General features: G+C 44.2%; 1 protein-coding gene across 1 annotated transcript in view; it reads left to right on the top strand.

Annotated features, from left to right (window-relative positions):
- Positions 1-1,777: 1,777 nt before the first annotated feature.
- MOXD1 (monooxygenase DBH like 1) overlaps positions 1,778-20,532 on the top strand; it is an 84,461-nt gene continuing 65,706 nt past the window's right edge. Inside the window, exon 1 of the mRNA XM_073335194.2 lies at positions 1,778-2,100. Within this exon, the coding sequence (XP_073191295.1) occupies positions 1,846-2,100 (255 nt within the window). The 5' untranslated portion in view covers positions 1,778-1,845. The remainder of the gene's footprint in view (positions 2,101-20,532) is intronic.

The following is a 20,532-nucleotide window of genomic DNA, read 5'->3' as shown; positions in this document are numbered from 1 at the left end:
AGCGCAAGCCTGGTAGCTTGGAGGCAATGCTCTTCACAGCCTCATGGGACTTCCATTTGAGAACATCTGCCCTGTGTGATGAACCTACCAGAAGCCGCGAGAAAAGGGAGCCTACACTATCGCTTTCAGATAAAGAACGCTGAAGATGAGCTGCCCTGGAACAGGAACGTTTCCTATATGGGAATATGTATTTGGGCAGCTTTTGAAAAACAAGACGAACTCAAAAACTTAGACTCTGCGTTAAAGGGGCACATGACAACGTGACTTCAGGCATTCCTATTGCTCATGCCTCATTTTAGCCATAAATAAGAAAGGGGCATAAGGTTGGCCGGTGGAGGGGGTTAGGTCCTAGGCACATTCCCTGTAAGAGTACCCACCGATTTCCTCCCCGGTGGAGAAGAACGATTTCCCTGCTTCTGCCACTTCGTCAAGTCATGCTATTCTTCAACCTGCTCACCTTTCCAAAGGCGTGTCACGTTGTCTTTGGGTTTCCTTGACGAATCGGGCGTCAAATGTGTACATGGTAGTAGGGGCATGTGTTTTCCATTCAAACACAGAAGACTTCACCTTGTGCATAAGAGTCGTGTTCTCCACCTTGCTTACATGTTCTCTACTGTCTCCGTACAAGCTTTTCCTGGGGGGAGGGGCGGCACTATGCAGATATTTAGATGCACATTTTAAGCAGGCGTTGCATGCAGGCGACCGCACCCGCCGAGCACCAGCCGCTATGTAGCTTCGCGGGGCCCCTTTAGAATCCACCTTCCTCCCAGCTGCTCGGTCACTCTGTCGCAGCCCTGAACAGTGACCAGTAAGCATCCGAACTCGAACAGCGTTCCCATTTACACGGGCTGGTGGCCTTATACCGGAGTCTCGGGGCAGTGCCTGGAGCTTCGCCGCTGTTACCCCAGTGTATCAGATGAGCTTACACACAAGCTATTAGCAGGAGCAGGGGAAAGTGTGTGGCCGGCCGAGGGGCTGCTCTGAGGCTGGGACTGTGTAAACCAGGTTGGTTTCAAGCGGAGAGCGCGTGTCTTGGTAAACGAGAGCGCAAACACTCACAGGATCACCCATCCGCTCCGCTGCAGGGAGGCTCCAGCCCCGGGGGGCCTGGGCAGGCGCCGGGGCTGAGGGAGGCTGGGATCTGTCCTGTCAGGCCGGGGCTGGTAGCTAGCCGGGCAAGGCGGCTCACGCACGTGCGGTGCCTGCGGGCTGCCCCGGCACTGGCAAGAGTGTCTTGGCCGCCCGGCCTCTCCCAAAGGAGGAGAAGCCGCAGCCGGCCGGCCAGGGGCTCATGCGCTGGGCGTGTGTGTGGTGTTGGGGGGGGGATAGGGCTCCTGACTCACCGACTCAAAGGGTGGGGGGACAAAACTCCACGTGGGTCCCCAGCCGCTTCTTCCCTGAACCCCTCTCTCCCCCATTCCTGGCCTCCAGGACCCTTCCCTTCCCCCCGAGTGCCAGCCCCTCCCTTTCCCAGACCCCTTCCCCACGGCCCTGCCTCTTACCCCTGCGTCCCGCCCCCACCAGCCCCACCTTCGTCCGTCCAGCCCCTGCCCTCCCCTCAGTGACCCGCCTCCGCCCCCCGCCCTTCCTTCCCTCCCTGCAGCCCACCCGCCCCATCACCTCGCCGCTCCAGGGGGGGACAAAGCCCGCCCCCTGCTCCCAGCCAGGGCTGGTGCCGCCCGCTGCGGGGGCGGGCTGAGCAGGACACCCCCCCCCCCAGTGCAGTGCGCGGCGGCGGCTGCAGCAGTAGCAGAGCCCAGCGCCGGCTGAGAGGGGCTGGCTGGAGCCCGGCGACGTCCCCGCACCGAGCCCCTCCTGTGCCCGAGCGAGCGGCGCCCGGGAAGGATGCTCCGCTGGCCGCTGCTGCTGTGGGGGCTGCTGCTCCCCGCCACCGCGGCCGCCGGGCGCTACCCGCACAGCGCCGTGCTGGACGGGGCGGCCGGATACCGGCTGCTGTGGGGCCACCAGGGCAGCAGCATCTCCTTCCGCCTGGAGGTGCGCACTCTGGGCTACGTGGGCTTCGGGCTCTCCCCCACCGGGGCCATGGCGTCCGCGGACATCGTGGTGGGAGGCGTGGCCAGGGGCAAGCCCTATCTGCAGGTGAGGACCGCGCCGCCCCCGGCACCTGGCCGACGGCCCCAGCTCCAGCCAGCCTGCGAGCTGCGCCTGCCTTCGCGGGGCGCCCCGCGCCACCGCCCGCTGCTGCGGCGCTGGGAGCAGCCCGAGGCAGCGGGAGAGGACGAAGCGCTGCGGACCGAGTCACGCTCTGCCCTTGCCTGTGCCCGCTCTAGTTCTCTCGCCTCTGCGTCTCTCCCCTTCCCTCCACACACCCTGCTTGCTCTGCGAGCCTCTGCCCTTCCCTTCCCTTCGCTGAGCTCCCTTTCCGCTCCGTCTTTCCCTCCCCTTCCAGCCTTTCCGTCTCTCCGGGTCTCTCCTCTTCCCCCGCTCCTCTGCTTTAGGCTTCCCAGGCTTTCCTTTCGCTAGAACTAACTTTCTTTCTTTCTTTCTTTCTTTCTTTCTTTCTTTCTTTCTTTCTTTCTTTCTTTCTTTCTTTCTTTCTTTCTTTCTTTCTTTCTTTCTTTCTTTCTTTCTTTCTTTCTTCTGTCCCTCTGTCAACTTTTCCTTTATTAAAGCTGTCAGGGTCCTCCTCCTCCCACCCCCCCGCCCCAGGATCAAGAATAGGTAACAATCCTTTTTTCTCCCCCTTTCCTACTTTCTCCGCGTTGCGTTTCGGGGCTGAGCTCTGTGCTTGGAGAAGTGAAGTGCAAAGGCGGGGCCTCTTCCAGCGGGATGCGCTTTCCTTGGCACACTGCTGCCCATGAACAGTTAACTGAGCGACAGTTAGCTATGCTTCCTGCGGGTGGCGCAGCCTCCGTGTATTATAATCTTCCTGCCTTTAGAGTTTCTCCTTTCTAGTCAATCTAGGGGACCCCACCGACATTATGACCTCTTTATAATCGGGATGTAACTTCCCCAACTTTTAGTCCCAGATCCAGCCTCATCAACTGGAGCATAAACTGTCTCTGCCCATCTCTGTTCGTGCCATTATGTGCTGGAAGCAGACAGTAATGTTTTGACCTTGTTCTCACAATGGGGTTCAACAGCAGCAACTTTATGTTATATGAGTATTTGTACTTGTGAAATGTACCTCCTGGTAAGACAAGCTCCCAAGATGGTTTCAGTGAATCTCTCCAGTCCACTTGTTTTAATATAAGCCTGGTGGAAACATTTACTAGGTAATGCTAAGAGGCCTGGCTTTGAAACAGAAGTCCAGGACCACATCCCCCTAACGTAACTGGTGTTTGCAAACTAATAGAAGTGTATCAAAAATTATTGCAAAACGGTCATCTTATCGATTTATAATGCAAACAACAATCCATTCACAACAGTGTAAATCTGAAGGAACTATTTTGAACCCAGTGAAGTTAGATGATGTAAAATTGGGGTGAGAGGAGAATCAAGCCTGGTATCTACAAATGATGAGCCAGATTCTGCCGCTCTTACTTGCCTCGGTAATAGTAATAGTAATAGTAATTTATACTCCCTGTAACTTCATTGATTTTAAAGGGACTACTCATGGAGTAAAGTACTAGCCAAAGCAAATAGGAGTGGAAGAATCAAGCCCTATAATATACTCCTGATGGCATCCTGTGCCAAAAAATTAAAAATTCTGTGCATAATATTTTAAAATTCTGCAAAATTCTGCAAATTTTATTTGTCAAATAAATGTGGAGGTTTCAGCATGGCATTGGGGAGCACAGGCCACTGGCTGCACAAAGGTGGGAGAACACTGTTCAGTACCCCACACCCCCCGGGACACAGACTCAGTGGTGAGGCTGCACCCAACCCTGACACATTGCAAGGACTGGGCCTGCCCCAGAAACACCCAAAGGCCCTACCCCTCTATGTCAGGTGCACCTGATGTGAGCAGGCAGGCTCAGGAAGGCAGGATCCAAGTATGGAGGGGCTTAGTGTGGGGGGATCCACATGTGGGTTGAGAGGGTTTTGTGTGGGGCAATCTGGGTGTGGGCAGCTCAGTGGGGAATCTGGGTGAGGAGGGGATGTGGATGCAGAGGAGATTGTTGGGGTTTTTTTGGATGTAGTGGTAATGGGAATCTGCAGGGGGGTCTAGGTGAAGGTGGTTGAGGCTCAGCGAGAGGTGGGGGAGTCTGGGGGTGAGTGGGGTCCAGATGCTAGGGGAGTGGGACTCAGTGGGGTGGGGATCCAGGTGCAACTGGTTGGGGCTTGGTGGGGTGCGGATCCAGGTGCGGGTGGCTCGTCAGGGTGGTCCAGGTGCAGGGTCTCCTCGGGGGGGGTTCTGAGTGTGTGTGGGGGTGAGGCTCAATGGGAGGGTCTGAGTATGAGCGGGTCTGGATGCATGGGGGTTGGGCAATGGGGGAGCAGCTCCCTGTACAGGGATTCCTCCCCTGCAGCTGAGGAGCGATGGGTGCAGGAAGCAGTGGGGGAGGAAGGAGTTTGCAGAGCTTCCTGCAGCTGCGGGGAGAAATCTGGGGATGGGTCTGATCCGGCCCAGGATATCATGCTGGGGAAGACTGGACTTCTCATGCAGGGGAAGAGGAAGTCCCATCTTCTCCAGCCCAGACTAGCAGCTGAGCCTGGCACAGGGTAGGAGCTACCAGCCGGTTCTTCCCCAGTCTTGCCGCCTGCCCCACAGTGATTTGCCTCTCTGCTGGCTGCCCTGGGCACCCGAAACATACTGCTGGGGAGGGTCACATGACTGCTCTTGTGGCTTCCCATTGCTTCCCTGTCAGAAAGTCATTTTTCTGCAGGGAAGCAAAGAAATCTACAGGGGACATAAATTCTGTGCATGCACAGTGGTGCAGAATTCCCCTAGGAGTAATAATCGTAGCCTTTCTTTTCTCCTCCAGGATTTACTAGAAGCATTTGATCATTGAAGTGACTTCATACAAATTGGAGGTGCTTTTATTTTAAGCATATGGCATCTCTAAAACTTCAGCAGTAGAAACCAAGTTATAACATTTCTCTGTTGCATCAACTCAATAATCCAATAATAATCAGATTTTCTAAAATTAAACTAAATTTTGGAATATTAGTAACATGTTTAACATTAGGAATATTTTGTTATTTTACTGCATGAAGTACAGGCATATATTAATTGATAATTTCAGGTAAAAAGGGATTTTCTTTGCTCTTTCAAACTGAAGATAGATTTACATAAAATCTGTCTCTGAATAAAACACAAAACCAAAAGAGACCAGTTTAGTTATCTGGAAATGTATGTCCTAGGTTCATAGAGTTTTAGGGCCAGAAGGAACCATTGGATCACCTAGACCAGAGGTGGGCAAACTACGGACGACCCTCCTACCTGGCTCCTGAGCTCCTGGCTCAGGAGGCTAGCCCCCAGCTCTTTCCCTGTTGTCTCCCCTCTCCCACAGCCTCACCTCGCCGCGCCGCCGGCACAATGCTCTGCGCGGCGGGGCAGCAAGCTCCTGGGGCAGCGCTGGTGCTCCAGACAGAACGGTAAGGGAACGGTGTGGGGGGGTTTGGATAGAGGGCAGGGGAGTTCGGGGGCAGGGGTGTGGATGGGGTTGGGGTGGTCAGAGGGCAGGGAACGGGGGGGTTGAATGGGAGCAGTCAGGAAGGAGAGGGGGGTTGGATGGGGCGGCGGGGGCAGTCAGGGACAAGGGTTCCGGGGGCGGTCGGGGAGAAGGGGTGGTTGGATTGGGCAGGGGTTCTGGGGGGGAAGTCAGGAAGGAGAGGCGGGGTTGGATGGGGTGGTCAGGGGCAGGGGGTCCGGGGGCAGTCAGGGAACAGGGATGGGTGGATGGGGCAGGGACCCGGGGGGGGCTGTCAAGAAGCGGGGGGGGTCAGATAGGGGGCAGGGGCTGGGCCATGCCTGTCTGTTTGGAGAGGCACAGCCTCTCCTAACCAGCCCTCCATGCAATTTTGGAAACCTGATGTGGCCCTCAGGCCAAAAAGTTTGCCTGCTCCTGACCTAGACAGACCTGTATAACGCAGGCCATTGAATTTCATCCAGTTGCCCCTGAATTGAACCCAATAACTTGTGTTTGACTAAAGCATATCTTCCAGAAAGGCATCCAGTAGTCTTGATTTCAAGACCACTTCCTTGGCAGTCTGTTCCAATGGTTAATCATAGAATATCAGGGTTGGAAGGGACCTCAGGAGGTCATCTAGTCCAACCCCCTGCTCAAAGCAGGACCAATCCCCAATTTTTGCCCCAGATCCCTAAATGGCCCCCTCAAGGATTGAACTCTCAACCCTGGGTTTAGCAGGCCAATGCTCAACCTACTGAGCTATCCCTCCCCCCGTTAATAATAATAATAATATAATCCTCCCTGTTAAAAATGTGTGCTTTATTTTTACTTTGAATTTGTCAGGCTTCAGTTTTCAGTCAGTGGTTCTTGTTATATCTTTCTTTAGTAGATTAAAGAGCCCTTTAGTACAAGGTGTTTTCTCCCCATGAAGGTGTTTATATACTGTTATCAAGTCATTGGTCAAACTTCTTTCCGATAGGCTAAACAGATCGAGCTCTTCAAGTCTTTAACTGTAAGGCATTTTCTCCAGTTTTGAAATAATTTATGTGGCTCTTTTCTACATCCTTTCTAATTTTTCAACATCCATTTTAAAATGTAGACACCAGAACTATATGCAGTATTCCAGTAAACCTTAAAAGAGTGTGTTCGCTGTCATGCACAATAAATTACAACTGAGATGAAAAAATGATATAAGCAACTTCCTAATATTTTTCGGAACTGCACATTTTATTCATAAACCTAGGCTAAGCCAAGTGGAATGACTTATTCTGTTGCAGTATGAAACAGAGTCTTGCTGAAATGCCAGTATCTATTTAGCTTGCTGACATCATCTCTTTTTCTCCATCATCCTTTCCCCAGTGCTGCATCCTATAACCTTTCTGTAAAATGGGGCAGAGTCTTATATAAGAATGGCCATACTGGGTCAGACCAATGGTTCCCTCTAGTCCAGTATCCTGTCTTCCGACAGTGGCCAATGCCAGGTGTTTTTACAGGGAATGAATAGAACAGGGCAATTATTGAGTGGTCCATTCCATGTCACTCAGCACCAGGATCCAACAGTTGGAGGCTTCAGGACATCCAGAGCATGGGATTGCATTCCTGACCCTTTGGCTAATAGCCATTAATAAACTTATCCTCCATGAACTTATCTAATGATTTTTTTCAATCCACTTATGGTTTTGGCCTTCACAACAACCCCTGGCAATGAGTTGACTGTCTTTAGGTTGACTGTGTCTTTTGTGTGAAGCAGCACTTCCTTATGATTGTTTAAAACCTGCTGCCTATTAATTTGATTGGGTGACCCCTTGTTCTTGTGTTCTGTGAAGGGGTAAATAGCACTTCCTTATTCACTTTCTCCACACCATTCATGATTTTATAGACCTCTATTAGATCCGCTCTGAGTCGTCTCTTTTTGAAGCTGAACAGACCAGTCTTTAAATCTTTCCTTATATGGAAGCTGGTCCACCCCCCTAATCATTTTTGTTGCCCTTTTCTGTACTTTTTCCCAATTCTATCTTTTTTGAGGTGAGGCAACCAGAACTGCATGTAGTATTCAAGGTGTGGGCATACCATAAATTTACATATTAGTATTATTATGATATTGTCTGTCTTATTATATATACATTTCCTAACAGTCTGTTAGATTTTTTGACTGCTCTGGCACATTGAGTGGATGTTATCAAGGAACTACCCTGATGACTCCAAGATCTCTTTCTTGAGTGTTAACAGCTAATTTAGTTCTCATCATTTTGTATGTTTAGTTGGGATTATGTTTTCCAATGTGTATTACTTTGCACATATCAACACCAAATTTCATTTATCATTTTTTTGCCCAGTCACTCTGTTTTGTGTGACTCTTCACAGTCAGCACTGAACTTAACTACCTTGACTAATTTTGTATATTCTTCAGACTTTGTCACTTCACTGTTTACCCCCTTTTCCAGATCATTTATGAATACATTGAACAGCACTGGTCCCAATTCAGATCATTTTGGGGAGCCTGCTATTCACCTCTCTCCACTGTGAAAACTGGACCTTTTTTCCTACCCTTTGTTTCTTATCTTTTAACTAATTATTGATCTATGAGAGGATTTTCCCTCTTATCCCAGGACAGCTTACTTTACTTAAGAGCCTTTGGTGAGGGACCTTGTCAAAGGCTGTCTGAAAGTCTGAGTATACTATATCATAGAATATCAGGGTTGGAAGGGACCTCAGGAGGTCATCTAGTCCAACCTCCTGCTCAAAGCAGGACCAATCCCCAATTTTTGCCCTGATCCCTAAATGGCCCCCTCAAGGATTGAACTCTCAACCCTGGGTTTAGCAGGCCAATGCTCAAACCACTGAGTATATCCCCTGGATCATCCTTGTCCACATGCTTGCTGACTCCCTCAAATAATTCTAATAGATTGATGACGCATGATTTCCCTTTACAAAAGCCGTGTTGACTCTTCCCCAATATATCGTGGTCATCTCTGTGTCCGATGATTCCATTCTTTACAATAGTTTCAACCAATTTGCCTGACACTGAAGTTAGGCTTACTGGCCTGTAATTGGCAGGATCACCTCTGCAGCTTTTTAAAAAACTGACTTTTCATTAGCTGTCCTCTAGTCCTCTGGTAAAGAGGCTGATTTAAGCAATGGGTTATGTACCACAGTTAGTTGTGCTGCAATTTCATATTTGAGTTCCTTCAGAACTTTTGAGTGAATACCATCTGGTCCTGGTGACTTAATGCTGGTTTGTTTATCAATTTGTTCCAAAATCTTCTCCAATGACCCCTCAATCTAGGACAGTTCCTCAAATTCAGTGTGGGCACTCAGAATCACTGGTCCCTTGTGAAATTTTTGGTGCTTATCTTTTTTTCCCTTAACCCTCTTTGCTCTCCCTTCTATTTTTAAAGAAAGTGTTTCAGGAAGAGAGAGGTCATTGTTTGAGAACAGACATTAGAAGCATAGCAAAACGACTGTAGTCAATAAGTGTAAAACCAGGTTCTGTTTATTGCCATGTGAAAGATCAATTCATTGGGGTGGAAGAAGACTGCAGAGGGTTTCCAGGGAGCAGAAAAAAATCTTTTGCCTGCCATACAATCTTCATCCCTACATGTGCACTCCACAGGCACCACCCCACCACTGGGAAGCATTTTCCTTAAAAAATATATATATATTTTGAAAAATAGCATTTCAAATCCTGGCTATTCAACATAGATTTTACTTTGTATATTTTTAAATGTCTCTTGGACTTTGACGTTACAACTTTTGTTTCACCTGAGCCTTAATGCAACAGAAGGGATTTATGGTGGGGTAGCGCTAAAAGGACTTGAAAGACAATTCTGTTAACTCTCTCTAAGTACTGTAGATCAATCAGGCTGAAAAGTATAATTATATCATAGAAGGAAACATGATTTGAAAAAGTGTGGCTACGTGATTTGAATGATGGGGCAATAATACATTAGTGGCCAAGCATTTCAGGAGTTCAGCTATTGGAGTGGGAGCCTAGTAAACAATTTTGGGAAGGTGCAGAGAACAAGTCTCATGGCATGGTCACTTTAGCATACTCAATAGTATACTTGTATGAGGGACTGGAAAACTAGAAAGGGGAGAGAGATACAGAGAAGGCAGGAGAAGAGGCGGGGAACTGTGGTTATCAATAAGAATGTTACAGCCCGTATTCTGCCATGTTGCAGAGAGCATTGCAGTGGCATAGCTGCAGATTGCACAGGACTACAATGAACATGCTTGTTTTAAAAAACAGCAAACAGCAAAATAAAGCAATGGTGCCTGATGTAGGAAGGCTGGGAGCTCCTTATGACTCCATTGGAGAAACTGTTGAACCTGTAAAAATGTTACCCCAGTAATATTGCCAAGGTCACTTTCAACCTGGATTATATGCCATGAAAGTGCTTGGGGCAGCCTTAACTTTTGGATCTAGCTATATTTTAAAAAAAGCGCCTCTCTCATTTGTGCTCATGAATTGACACAGCATGGATTTTCATGCTAAATCCAAGCCTTCTCCTTTGGTCTCCACCCCTGTCTGGAATTGTGCATCCTGACCCACAGCACGTAGCAGCTTAGAGCCCCATTTTGAGTAATCCTCCTTGATGAATGCCTATTTTATGCAAGTTATACAAGAGGGTTGCATTGTAAGATTCATCTGTTGAACTTACACAAAAATAGTCCTTACTCAGGGTGTAAATCATTAGTGAATAGTGGCTATGTGTCACTAAAAAGTACTTCATTATTCATTACAGAGTTGCTTGTTAACTCTCACCCAAACTAAAGAATATCTGTTATCAAATGTATCCCATAGAGTTAGCTTATTTGCTTATAGGAAAGTTTTTGGAATGGATTTTAAAAGACAAAAACAGTGAGCATTCTCTGTGCTTAACGATATGCTGCTTTTAAGTGCACTCATGCTAACAGCAACAAAAATGTGTTTAGAAAACAAGTTGAAAGGCAGCAAAAGAGATGCAAATTGTGTACCACCCTGACATATTTCAGTTGTTGCTTTGTTGAAGGTATTTCTTGCAACGTGGAAAGATCTCCAGATGAATATTAAGCCCCTCTTAGCTTGAGTTTGGGACATAAGGAGACACTGCACCATAATTAGCCAGGCCAAAAAATAATTTGAAGAGCAACTAGCAAAAGACACAATAACTAACTGCAAAAAAAAAAAAAAAGAAATTAAATACATCAGAAACATGAAGCCTACCAAACAGTTAATGGGGCCACTAGATGATCGAGGTACTAAAGGAGCACTCAAGGAAGATTAGGCCATTGTGGAGAAGCTACATGAATTCCTTGCATCGGTCTTCACTTCAGAGGATGAGAGAGATTCTCATACCTGAGCCATTCTTTTTAAATCTGAGGAACTGTCCCCGATGTGTCAATAGCGGAGGTTTTGGAACAAATTGATAAATTAAAGAGTAGTAAATCACCAGGACCAGAGGGTATTCACCCAGGAGTTCTGAAGGAACTCAAATATAAAATTGCAGCACTACTAACTGTGGTATGTAACCAATCACTTAAATCAGCTTCTGTACCAGATGACTAGGGATAGCCAATGTGACACCAATTTTTTAAAAAAGGGTCCAGAGGCAGTCCTGGCAATTACAGGCCTGTAAGCCTAACTTCAGGGCCAGGCAAATTGGTTGAAACTATAGTAAAGAACAGAATTATCAGACACATAGATTAACACAGTTTTTTGGGGAATAGTCAACATGGCTTTTGGGAGGGGAAATCATGTCTCCCTGATCTATTAGAATTCTTTGAGGGGGTCAACAAATATGTGGGCAAAGGTGATCCAGTGGATATAGTGTATTGGACTTTCAGAAAGCCTTTGACAAGGTCCCATACCAAAGGCTCTTAAGTAAAGTAAGCAGTCGTGGACTGGATCAGTAACTGATTAAGACAGGAAACAAATGGTAGGAATAAATGGTCTTTTTTCAGAATGGCAAGAGTTCAATAGAGGTGTCCCTCAGGGATCTGTACTGGGACCAGTGCTGTTCAACATATTCACAAATAATCTGGAAAAGGGATAAACAGTGAAATGGCAAAATTTGCAGAAATTACTGAAATAGAAATAGAAAATTACTCAGGATAGTTAAATCCAAAGCAGACTGCAAGGATTTACAAAGGGATCTCATAAAACTGAGTGACTGGGCAAGAGAATGACAATTGAAATTCAAAGTTGATAAATGCAAAGTAATGAACATTGGAAAACATAATCTCAACTATACACACAAAATTATGGGGGCTAAATTAGCTATTACTTCTCAGGAAAGGGATCTTGGAATCATTGTGAATAGTTCTCAGAAAACATCTGCTCAGTGTGCAGCAGCAGTCAAAAAAGCTAAGAGAATGTAAGGAACAAGATAGATAATAAGACAGTAGATGTCATAATGCCACTATATAATCCATGGCATGCTGACATCTTGAATACTGCATTCAGATCTGGTTGCCCTATCTCAAAGAAGATATACTGAAATTGCAAAAGACACAGAGCAGGCAACAAAAATGGTTAGGGATATGGAACAGCTTCCATATAAGGAGAGATAAAAAGACTGGGACTTTTCAGCTTGGAAAAGAGACAACTGAGGGGTGGGGGATGATAGAGGTCTATAAAATCATGAATAAGTGGAGAAAGTGAATAATGAAGTATTTCAGAGTAACAGCTGTGTTAGTCTGTATTCGCAAAAAGAAAAGGAGTACTTGTGGCACCTTAGAGACTAACCAATTTATTTGAGCATAAGCTTTCGTGAGCTACAGCTCACTTCATCGGATGCATCCGATGAAGTGAGCTGTAGCTCACGAAAGCTTATGCTCAAATAAATTGGTTTGTCTCTAAGGTGCCACAAGTTCTCCTTTTAATGAAGTGTTTTTTACTTCTTCAAGAACCAGAGGTCACCCAATGAAATTAATAGGGAGCAGCTTTAAAACAAAGAAAAAGAAGTACTACTTCACACAACACACAGTCAACCTGTGGAACTCATTGCCAGGGGTGCTGTGAAAGCCAAAACTATAAGTGGATTAAAAAAAAGAATTAGGTAAATTCATGGAGGATGCATCCGTCAATGGCTATTAAGCAAGATGGTCAGGGATGCAACCCCATTCTCCTCCTTGCAGACCTAGATTATTTTGTTATTTATAATGAAGGGTAAGGTTCTGTCATGGGTATTTTTAGTAAAAGTCAGGGACAGATCGCGGGCAATAAACAAAAACTAGTGGAAGCCTGCTGACTTTTAGTAAAAACTAAAGAGAAGAAGAGGGGAAGAGAAGAGGGCTAACAACCACAATGCTGCCAGGGGCTGACCTCTGTCAGCTGCTCCACACCTGCTGCTGCTCTTGCAGCAGGGGCTGACCCAACCTGAGTTTCTGCTTCAGCCCTGGGGCCACTGATCCAGTGGCCCGGGGACCACTACTCCGGCAGTCAGCCTACTGGCCAGCTGCTCCAGCAGCCCTAAGGACCACTGCTTTGGCGGCCCCAGGGCCAACTCGCAGCCATCTGCACCAGTGCTCTGGGGCTGATTGCCTACACTTGCTCCAGCCCCGCCACTGCTCCTGTGGCAGGGGCTGACCACCACTGCTACAATCCTGGAGGGGGCTGACCTAACCTCAGCCGCAGCTTTAGCTTTGGGGCTGATCCAGGGCTGACAGCTGCTTCAGTCCTGCCGCAGTGGAAGAAGTCCCGGAGGTCCCGGAAAGTTACAGAATTAGTGACCTCCATATCCTCCGTGATCAAATTGTATCCTTATTTATAGTACTTTTGTTGTCTTTATGAAACAAGGAGGAGATGAGATTTTTCTTACCGTTCCTTATTAACCCATACAGTTTCATACGTAGGACACAATGTGAACAAAAACACTTAAGTGGGAACACAAGAAATATAGTTATATGATATCATATATATATAATATGATTTAGTTAGCATTAAAAATAAGGATTTTAGATATATGGAGGAGATTTTCAAAAGCACCTAAGGAGTTTTGGAGCACAAGTCTCATTAGCTGTGCTCCAAAATCCCTCGGGTGCTTTTGAAAGTCTTCCTCATAATAATTTCAAGTAATTAAAAACAATACAACATCTACCTGTATAAATCTGGATCCAGAATGAGGGATATTCCTAATGATAAGGGACAGCTGAGAGGTATGCATAAATCTCCACCCTTAAGTCCACCTGAAAGATAGTCACTTCAGATGCTATTTGACTAGCATTTACTTCATCTGCAGACTAAAGAATCCTAGGTTGTTGTGCATCCCCACCCAGTGAAGGTTTTCCCCGTAAAGCATATTGTCACATGCTTTGTCTAGTCTAGTTTTTTTTAATGACAGTCCTGCATCCAGCTCTATAACTTACGGTTGAACAAGATGATATCTTTTAGACAGATAGCTAATCATGATGAAAAGACTCCAGGTGATGGAGAATTTACCAAATACCTTGGGAACCTGTTCTGGTGGTTAAGTATCCTCAATGTTAAAAAATTGTCTTATTTCAACTTCCAAACACTGAATCTTATTATGCCTTTGTATGCTAAATCAAAGAGCCCTCCAGTATCCAATATCTTCCCTCTCTGCAGATAATAATCAAAATATCTAAGTCTGATGCAAAATTTCATCAACTGCCACAGGGTTCCACAGAAACCAAGGAGTGTTTGCAGAATTTAGGCCCATCTTGCTGCAGAGCATGCAGATCCCTGACAGAACTTACCTCGATAAAAGAAATTGGATTTAGAATGAAAATTATTGACACCTTCCAGTTTGTAGGTTTATTTGACATATAAGAATGGTTTGTTTATATTTTGTTTGTGTTTGTGTCTGTGTGCACACACACACATACATATTATATACATCCTTCTAATATGTCAAATAACCCTAAAAACTGAAAGAAGTTCATGTATCTCTTTTTCTCTCTTTCTTTTTTTTATTTGCGGGAAAATCTTTCCTTACCCAAATGATAGTTCCGCTGTAGTAGGTGGGCCACATTCACCTTGGTATACTTCCACTAACTTAATCAGAGTTATACCAGTAATGAATGTAGCCTGCTGGGACTGCTCATATGAATAAGATTTGGCTTTTGTAGTAGTGAAGCATAGTTTATTTAATCTAGTGTTTCTGTAAACAGCCATCGATAATTAATCATGAACGAACTGGTTATAGGTGGCAAATGAACTGGCTATTGGACAGTTACTTTGGACACCTCCTACAGTTGCTTGATTGTTGTCAGTCTAGGCTTTCTATGGAATATTCTTTTTCATTTGGGACCTGTTACATCATTGTCAGTCAACCAGAATGATCTCATAATGTTCTTACTGTGATTGAGGCTTGCAGACTTTTCCTTCTTGTTAGCTCTCTCTTGGTCACTCTACTTTATTTTTAATAAAATAAGAACTGAGTAGAGTCATTGCTCTAAATTCAAGCTGGAACTCATGTGAGATTGAAAAAAGTTTGTTTTGCTTATTTGTAAAATTATGTTCTATGTGGTTCCTGTCAGATATCATGTGAAAACAGCTTTTCTTGTGATATTATCCACTGGCTGCTGGAACCAAGAACTCCAGGATTCCATTTGAATGAAAAAATAATATTAATAATAGTAATTAATAATAAAAAGATTAACCATGTGATTTAGAATTCCAAAAAAAGAGCTGGTTTGTTGCAGATTTAAGACAAAAGTTTTGGTCAGTTCTTACTTTTTCAAGAGCAGTTTGTCGTTCCTAGATATTCTGAGCCAGATTCTGTGCTGTACTTATTTCCTGCTAGGTTATAGCTCCCTGCTTCTCTCCCCAGCTCATCTCCAACTCTGTCCCAAGATAAAGCAATCTCTAATTAACAATGGTCTCTAAGATGGGAATAGCAGGAGTGCATCTAGCTCTGTCCATGCCTCTTTCCTATCGCTTGACCCTGACATGCCCCCTTATACTAGTCTAATGAACATTGAAATTTGGTGATCTCTGAGGAAGAACTGGCAACTTTTATAAATGGTGCAGTCTGCTCACACATTGAACCCGTGGATAGGGCCATAGTCTGTAAATTGTTTTCTGATCCTTTGGATTGAAAGGTGCTATGTAAAATTTATTATAGGAAATGGATATCATAAACAAAACAGTCTTGGACATTGTAAAGATTTTGAGGGTTGCTTTTTTCTTTATAAACACCTGTTCAAGTGTGTGATGACAGCTGGTAATATTTTTTTCTCAAGATTCCTTGTGCAGCTGTGCTTACATTCTTCAAGGATAAAACAGCCTATTTGCAGCTTTTATTACATCTATAAGAAATTACTCTCCATACCGTTTTGTATAGTGCCAATCAGAAACATGTCTGTTGCAAAGCTCTTATACGAAAGTGATACAGGTCAATAGAATGTGAGAACCAATTTAACATCATTGCCTTCATCTGTTGTAAATGATACACAACAACTTGTATAATCTGTGTGATTGTTAACTTTCCATAAACTGTTTTAATTTCTAAACAGCATATTGTGATAATGCTATCTAAGTATTCAACTGATGTAAAGTCTGTGCTAAGGTTTGCTTAGACTGATTTATGCAATATTACTATAGAAAATGCAGGAAAATTGTGTTATATTTAAGATACTTTAAATTATTTTAAAGGGTATAAAATATCCCAAAGAAGAAAAGTCTGTGCTATCGTATCAAGACTAATAATATTTAATTCCGAAGGATTCATCTATAGTACTGCAAGTTTTCAACAGAAATTCTATAAACAACCAAAACTTGGTTTACCATTGGGCAAGGGAGCTAGACTTCACAGAAGAAATAAAGGGCCTGATTCTCCACTTGCTTCCTCCTTCTACAATCATTTACACTTAGTAAAGTGGGTATAAAACACTACCAGTCTGATTTGATAGTGTTTTTATATGCACTTTTCACTTATTTTGCATGGCAATATCCCCAGAGGTGCAAAGAAATAGAGACTCAGGCCTTAAGCCCTTATTATAATGGATGAATAGTAAGTGTAGAATCAGCAAACCAGACCATATCTTTTCCATGCTGTTAAGATTGATACAGAAATTTTATACTGAGAGCCTGATTCTGACTACAGATCTGTGCTTCAGCTCTCTAAAATTTAGAATAGCATGTACCAATATGGGCTTGTCAACAATAGAAAGTTTAGCTGCTTTAACTATAACTGTATAGGTTAAGTGGTAAAACCCCGTTACTGTGGACACAATTATACTGGCATAAAACTGCTTATATCGGTATACTTATTCTAGTTTGGGAACTAGAATGAGCTATATCAGTATAAGACATCCTTTTACAACTATAACTGTGTCCACACCAGGGGTAGGTACAAATCACGCCCCTTTAACTGACATAATTTTACCAGTAAACTTGTAAGTGTGGACAAATCCTGTGCTACAGAGCAGTCTCCACACTAGTAACCTGAGAAGCCAATGGGAATTTTGATTCTGGTGGTAATGTGGGAACAGGCCTTAGATTGTTTATTCTTATTCTCCCACCCTAAAGAGGTGTATCTTCAGATCCATATGTCCTCCATGTTTGTGATGGCAGATCTTCCAAAGACTAAAACAGTGGTTTTTAACCAGGGGTACATGAGATCTGGGGATACACAGAGATCTTCCAGGGGGTATATCACCTCATCTAGATATTTGCCTAGTTTGACAAGAGGCTACATAAAAAGCACTAGCAAAGTCAGTACAAACTAACATCTCATATAGACAATGACTTGTTTATACTGCTCTATATACTATCCACTGAAATGTATGTACAATATTTGTATTCCAATTGGTTTATTTTATAATTATATGGTAAAATGAGAAGGTAAGCAATTTTTCAGTAATAGTGTGCTGTCAAGGTTCCTTCCCCACTCTGAACTCTAGGGTACAGATATGGGGACCTGCATGAAAACCTCCTAAGCTTACTTTTACCAGCTTAGGTTAAAACTTCCCCAAGGTACAAACTATTTTACCCTTGGACTTCCACTGCCACCACCAAACTTTATCTGGGTTCCCGAGAAAACGTAGTTTGGACACGTCTTTCCCCCCAAAATCCTCCCAACCCTTGCACCCCACTTCATGGGGAAGGTTTGGTAAAAATCCTCACCAACTTGCATAGGTGACCACAGATCCAAACCCTTGGATCTTAGAACAATGAAAAAGCATTCAGTTTCCTTACAAGAAGACTTTTAATAGAAATAAAAAAGAATCACCCCTGTAAAATCAGGATGGTAGGTACCTTACAGGGTAATTAGATTCAAAACATAGAGAATCCCTCTAGGCAAAACCTTAAGTTACAAAAAAGACACACAGACAGGAATATTCATTCTATTCAGCACAGCTATTTTCTCAGCCATTTCAAGGAATCATAATCTAACACATACCTAGCTAGATTACTTACTAAGTTCTAAGACTCCATTCCTGTTCTGTCCCCGGCTAAAGCATCATACAGACAGACACAGACCCTTTGTTTTTCTCCCTCCTCCCAGCTTTTGAAAATATCTTGTCTCCTCATTGGTCACTTTGGTCAGGTGCCAGCGAGGTTACCTTTAGCTTCTTAACCCTTTACAGGTGAGAGGATTTTTCCTCTGGCCAGGAGGGATTTTGAGGGGGTTTACCCTTCCCTTTGTATTTATGACATGTGCTGTGACACTTTTATTTTTATGTCTGATTTTGTAAGCAAGTAGTTTTTAAGTGAAGTGAAACTTGTGGGTATGCAAGACAAATCAGACTCCTGGGGTACAGTAGTTTGGAAAGGTAAGAGCCATGGGACTAAAAGATTTAGCCAAAAATATAAATTGTTCCCAAGCTAATGGCTGGATACATTTGTTTAGTAAATACTGGGCTTTTTACATGCCAAAAGTGGTAAATGAGTGAATGGATTTGTAGAGGTAATGACTGAAACCAGCTTTTCTCTCCTTTGCTAGATGCTGAAAAAGACATTGATGTGGTGGTTTCAGAGTAGTAGCTGTGTTAGTCTGTATCTGTAAAAAGAAAAGGAGTACTTGGGGCACCTCAGAGACTAACCCAATCACCATTCCCCTGTAGAATCAAACTGAGACATCACTCACTGTAAATTGCGCAGATCTGTGACCATCCCTCTCCATTCATACAGGGTGAATGAAATAGTTAGGTTGACATTTAAATTGTCATCATTTATCCTTATTGGCATATTTTATGCCTAATTCAGTGATGCAGAGGACAGGATTTTAATATTTGGATGGGACTCAAGCAAAACTTGGAAGTGGGACCTTCACCCCGCTGCAAATCCATCTAATCCCTTGTGACTGTCTCAATGGAAAAAAATACATAGTTTCCACTCAACAAAAATATATTAATCACTGAACACAACACCCCAGTTCCTCAAGCAAACCTCCACACAACACCCACCCACCCATCTGTTCCCCCAATACAGACCCCAAAGCAGGTCCATTAATTCCACCTTGTAAAACAAATCCAGTAATTCAGCCCCACCACACAACCCAACCCAACCCAACCCATCCATCTATTCCCTTCCTCTCAGCACATGTATATAGGCCCCAGATTTCTCAGCTGAATCCTCTGCTCCTCTTCTCAGCTCACGATCGTTCTGATTCTGTGACTTTTCTCATCCACACACACTCACATACCCGTTTTTGAACATATACTCGTTCACTTGCACCTAGCCATGCATAGGGCTGGCCGGAAAACTATTTCATTTTGTGACAATGTATGAGGTTTTAACATTTGTTTTTATTGTGGATTGCACCCTGGCCTCATTCAGTGCACAGGACGGACAGTGGTCAATGAAAAAGCAGCTATTCCATAATTTGTGTTTTCCCCATTGTTCAATGTGTGGCTCCAGGCCTTATTTCTGCACACCATTCAAACCTTGCTGTGCATACAGAACTGTGAATTTCTTCATGGACTTATCTGTGGTGCTCATCACTATAGTATCTGAATGCTTTCCTAACATTAATTAATTAATCTTCACAATAGCCCTGTGAGGTTAGGGGAACATTATTATCTCCATTATCAAACACTTCAATTTGAAAGCACAGCTATGCTGACTTCAGTTGCAATTGCAAGTTGTCAACCTCAGGGACTCAACTTGGACACCATAAAATAAAAAACAATGTCCATGTGCGAATAGTTTGGTGTAACTGACTTGCCAAGCATCACATGGAAACTCTGTGGCATGTGCAAGGATAGAATCCAGTTCTCCAGGGAAGATTCAACTTCCTTAACCAAGAGACCATCCTTTCTCTTCCTGCTGCCCTCTTCCACATTTGCTATACACCATCCAACTTCTGTAACAAATGAAGCAGGGTTCCTACGAGCAACACTATGCAGACTTGATTCATCCCCATAACGTGGTCCATCCTGTGCACTGAATGAGGCAAGGGTCCTGTGGAAAAAATAATATGCTCCTGTAATTAATAGCATAGTGAATACACACAAGAGGGACCAGTTAAGTTTTCACAGACAACGTTAAATCTGGCATGTCCTAACTTTGGAGTGCTCCACATTCAAGATCTATAGATGCATACATATTTATGCATATCAATCTATAACATGCATAATAAGCCAAATTCCACTCTCGGATGCTATGATGATAATGAGAGAAAAAGGGACACTTCAGAAATGAGTGGTGAAATCCTGGCCTCATTAATTAAATGTGAGTTTTTCTGAGGCCAAGATTTCACTTAAGATTTTGATTTAGTTGCTGTTGACCAGGAGCCAAATTTTCAAAGGGATTTCAAGTTCAGCCTCAAATTTTACACTGAATATAATTTCTAAACACTTGCATGTGCACTTTTAAAACTCTCTCAATTGCATATTCAGGTGAGAGATTCTGCCTCTGGAGACTGGAGAATGCAAGTTATAGAAACCACATAAAACTCATTTAGCCCCAAAAGCACATCTACTAGTTAAAAAATTTTGCTTCAAACAAAATCCTTTGGTAACAGAGAGAACACTAGCATGTGCTGGGAAAGCAGTTTTCTCTTGATGTTTTCCTAACCACAGACCCGCTGCTCCCCTCCAAGGT

This window comes from Lepidochelys kempii, chromosome 3, assembly GCF_965140285.1.
Source record: "Lepidochelys kempii isolate rLepKem1 chromosome 3, rLepKem1.hap1, whole genome shotgun sequence".
NCBI classification, from domain to species: Eukaryota; Metazoa; Chordata; order Testudines; family Cheloniidae; genus Lepidochelys; species Lepidochelys kempii.
Note: the sequence above shows the minus strand (reverse complement) of the source record. Positions and strands in the feature narration are given on the sequence as shown.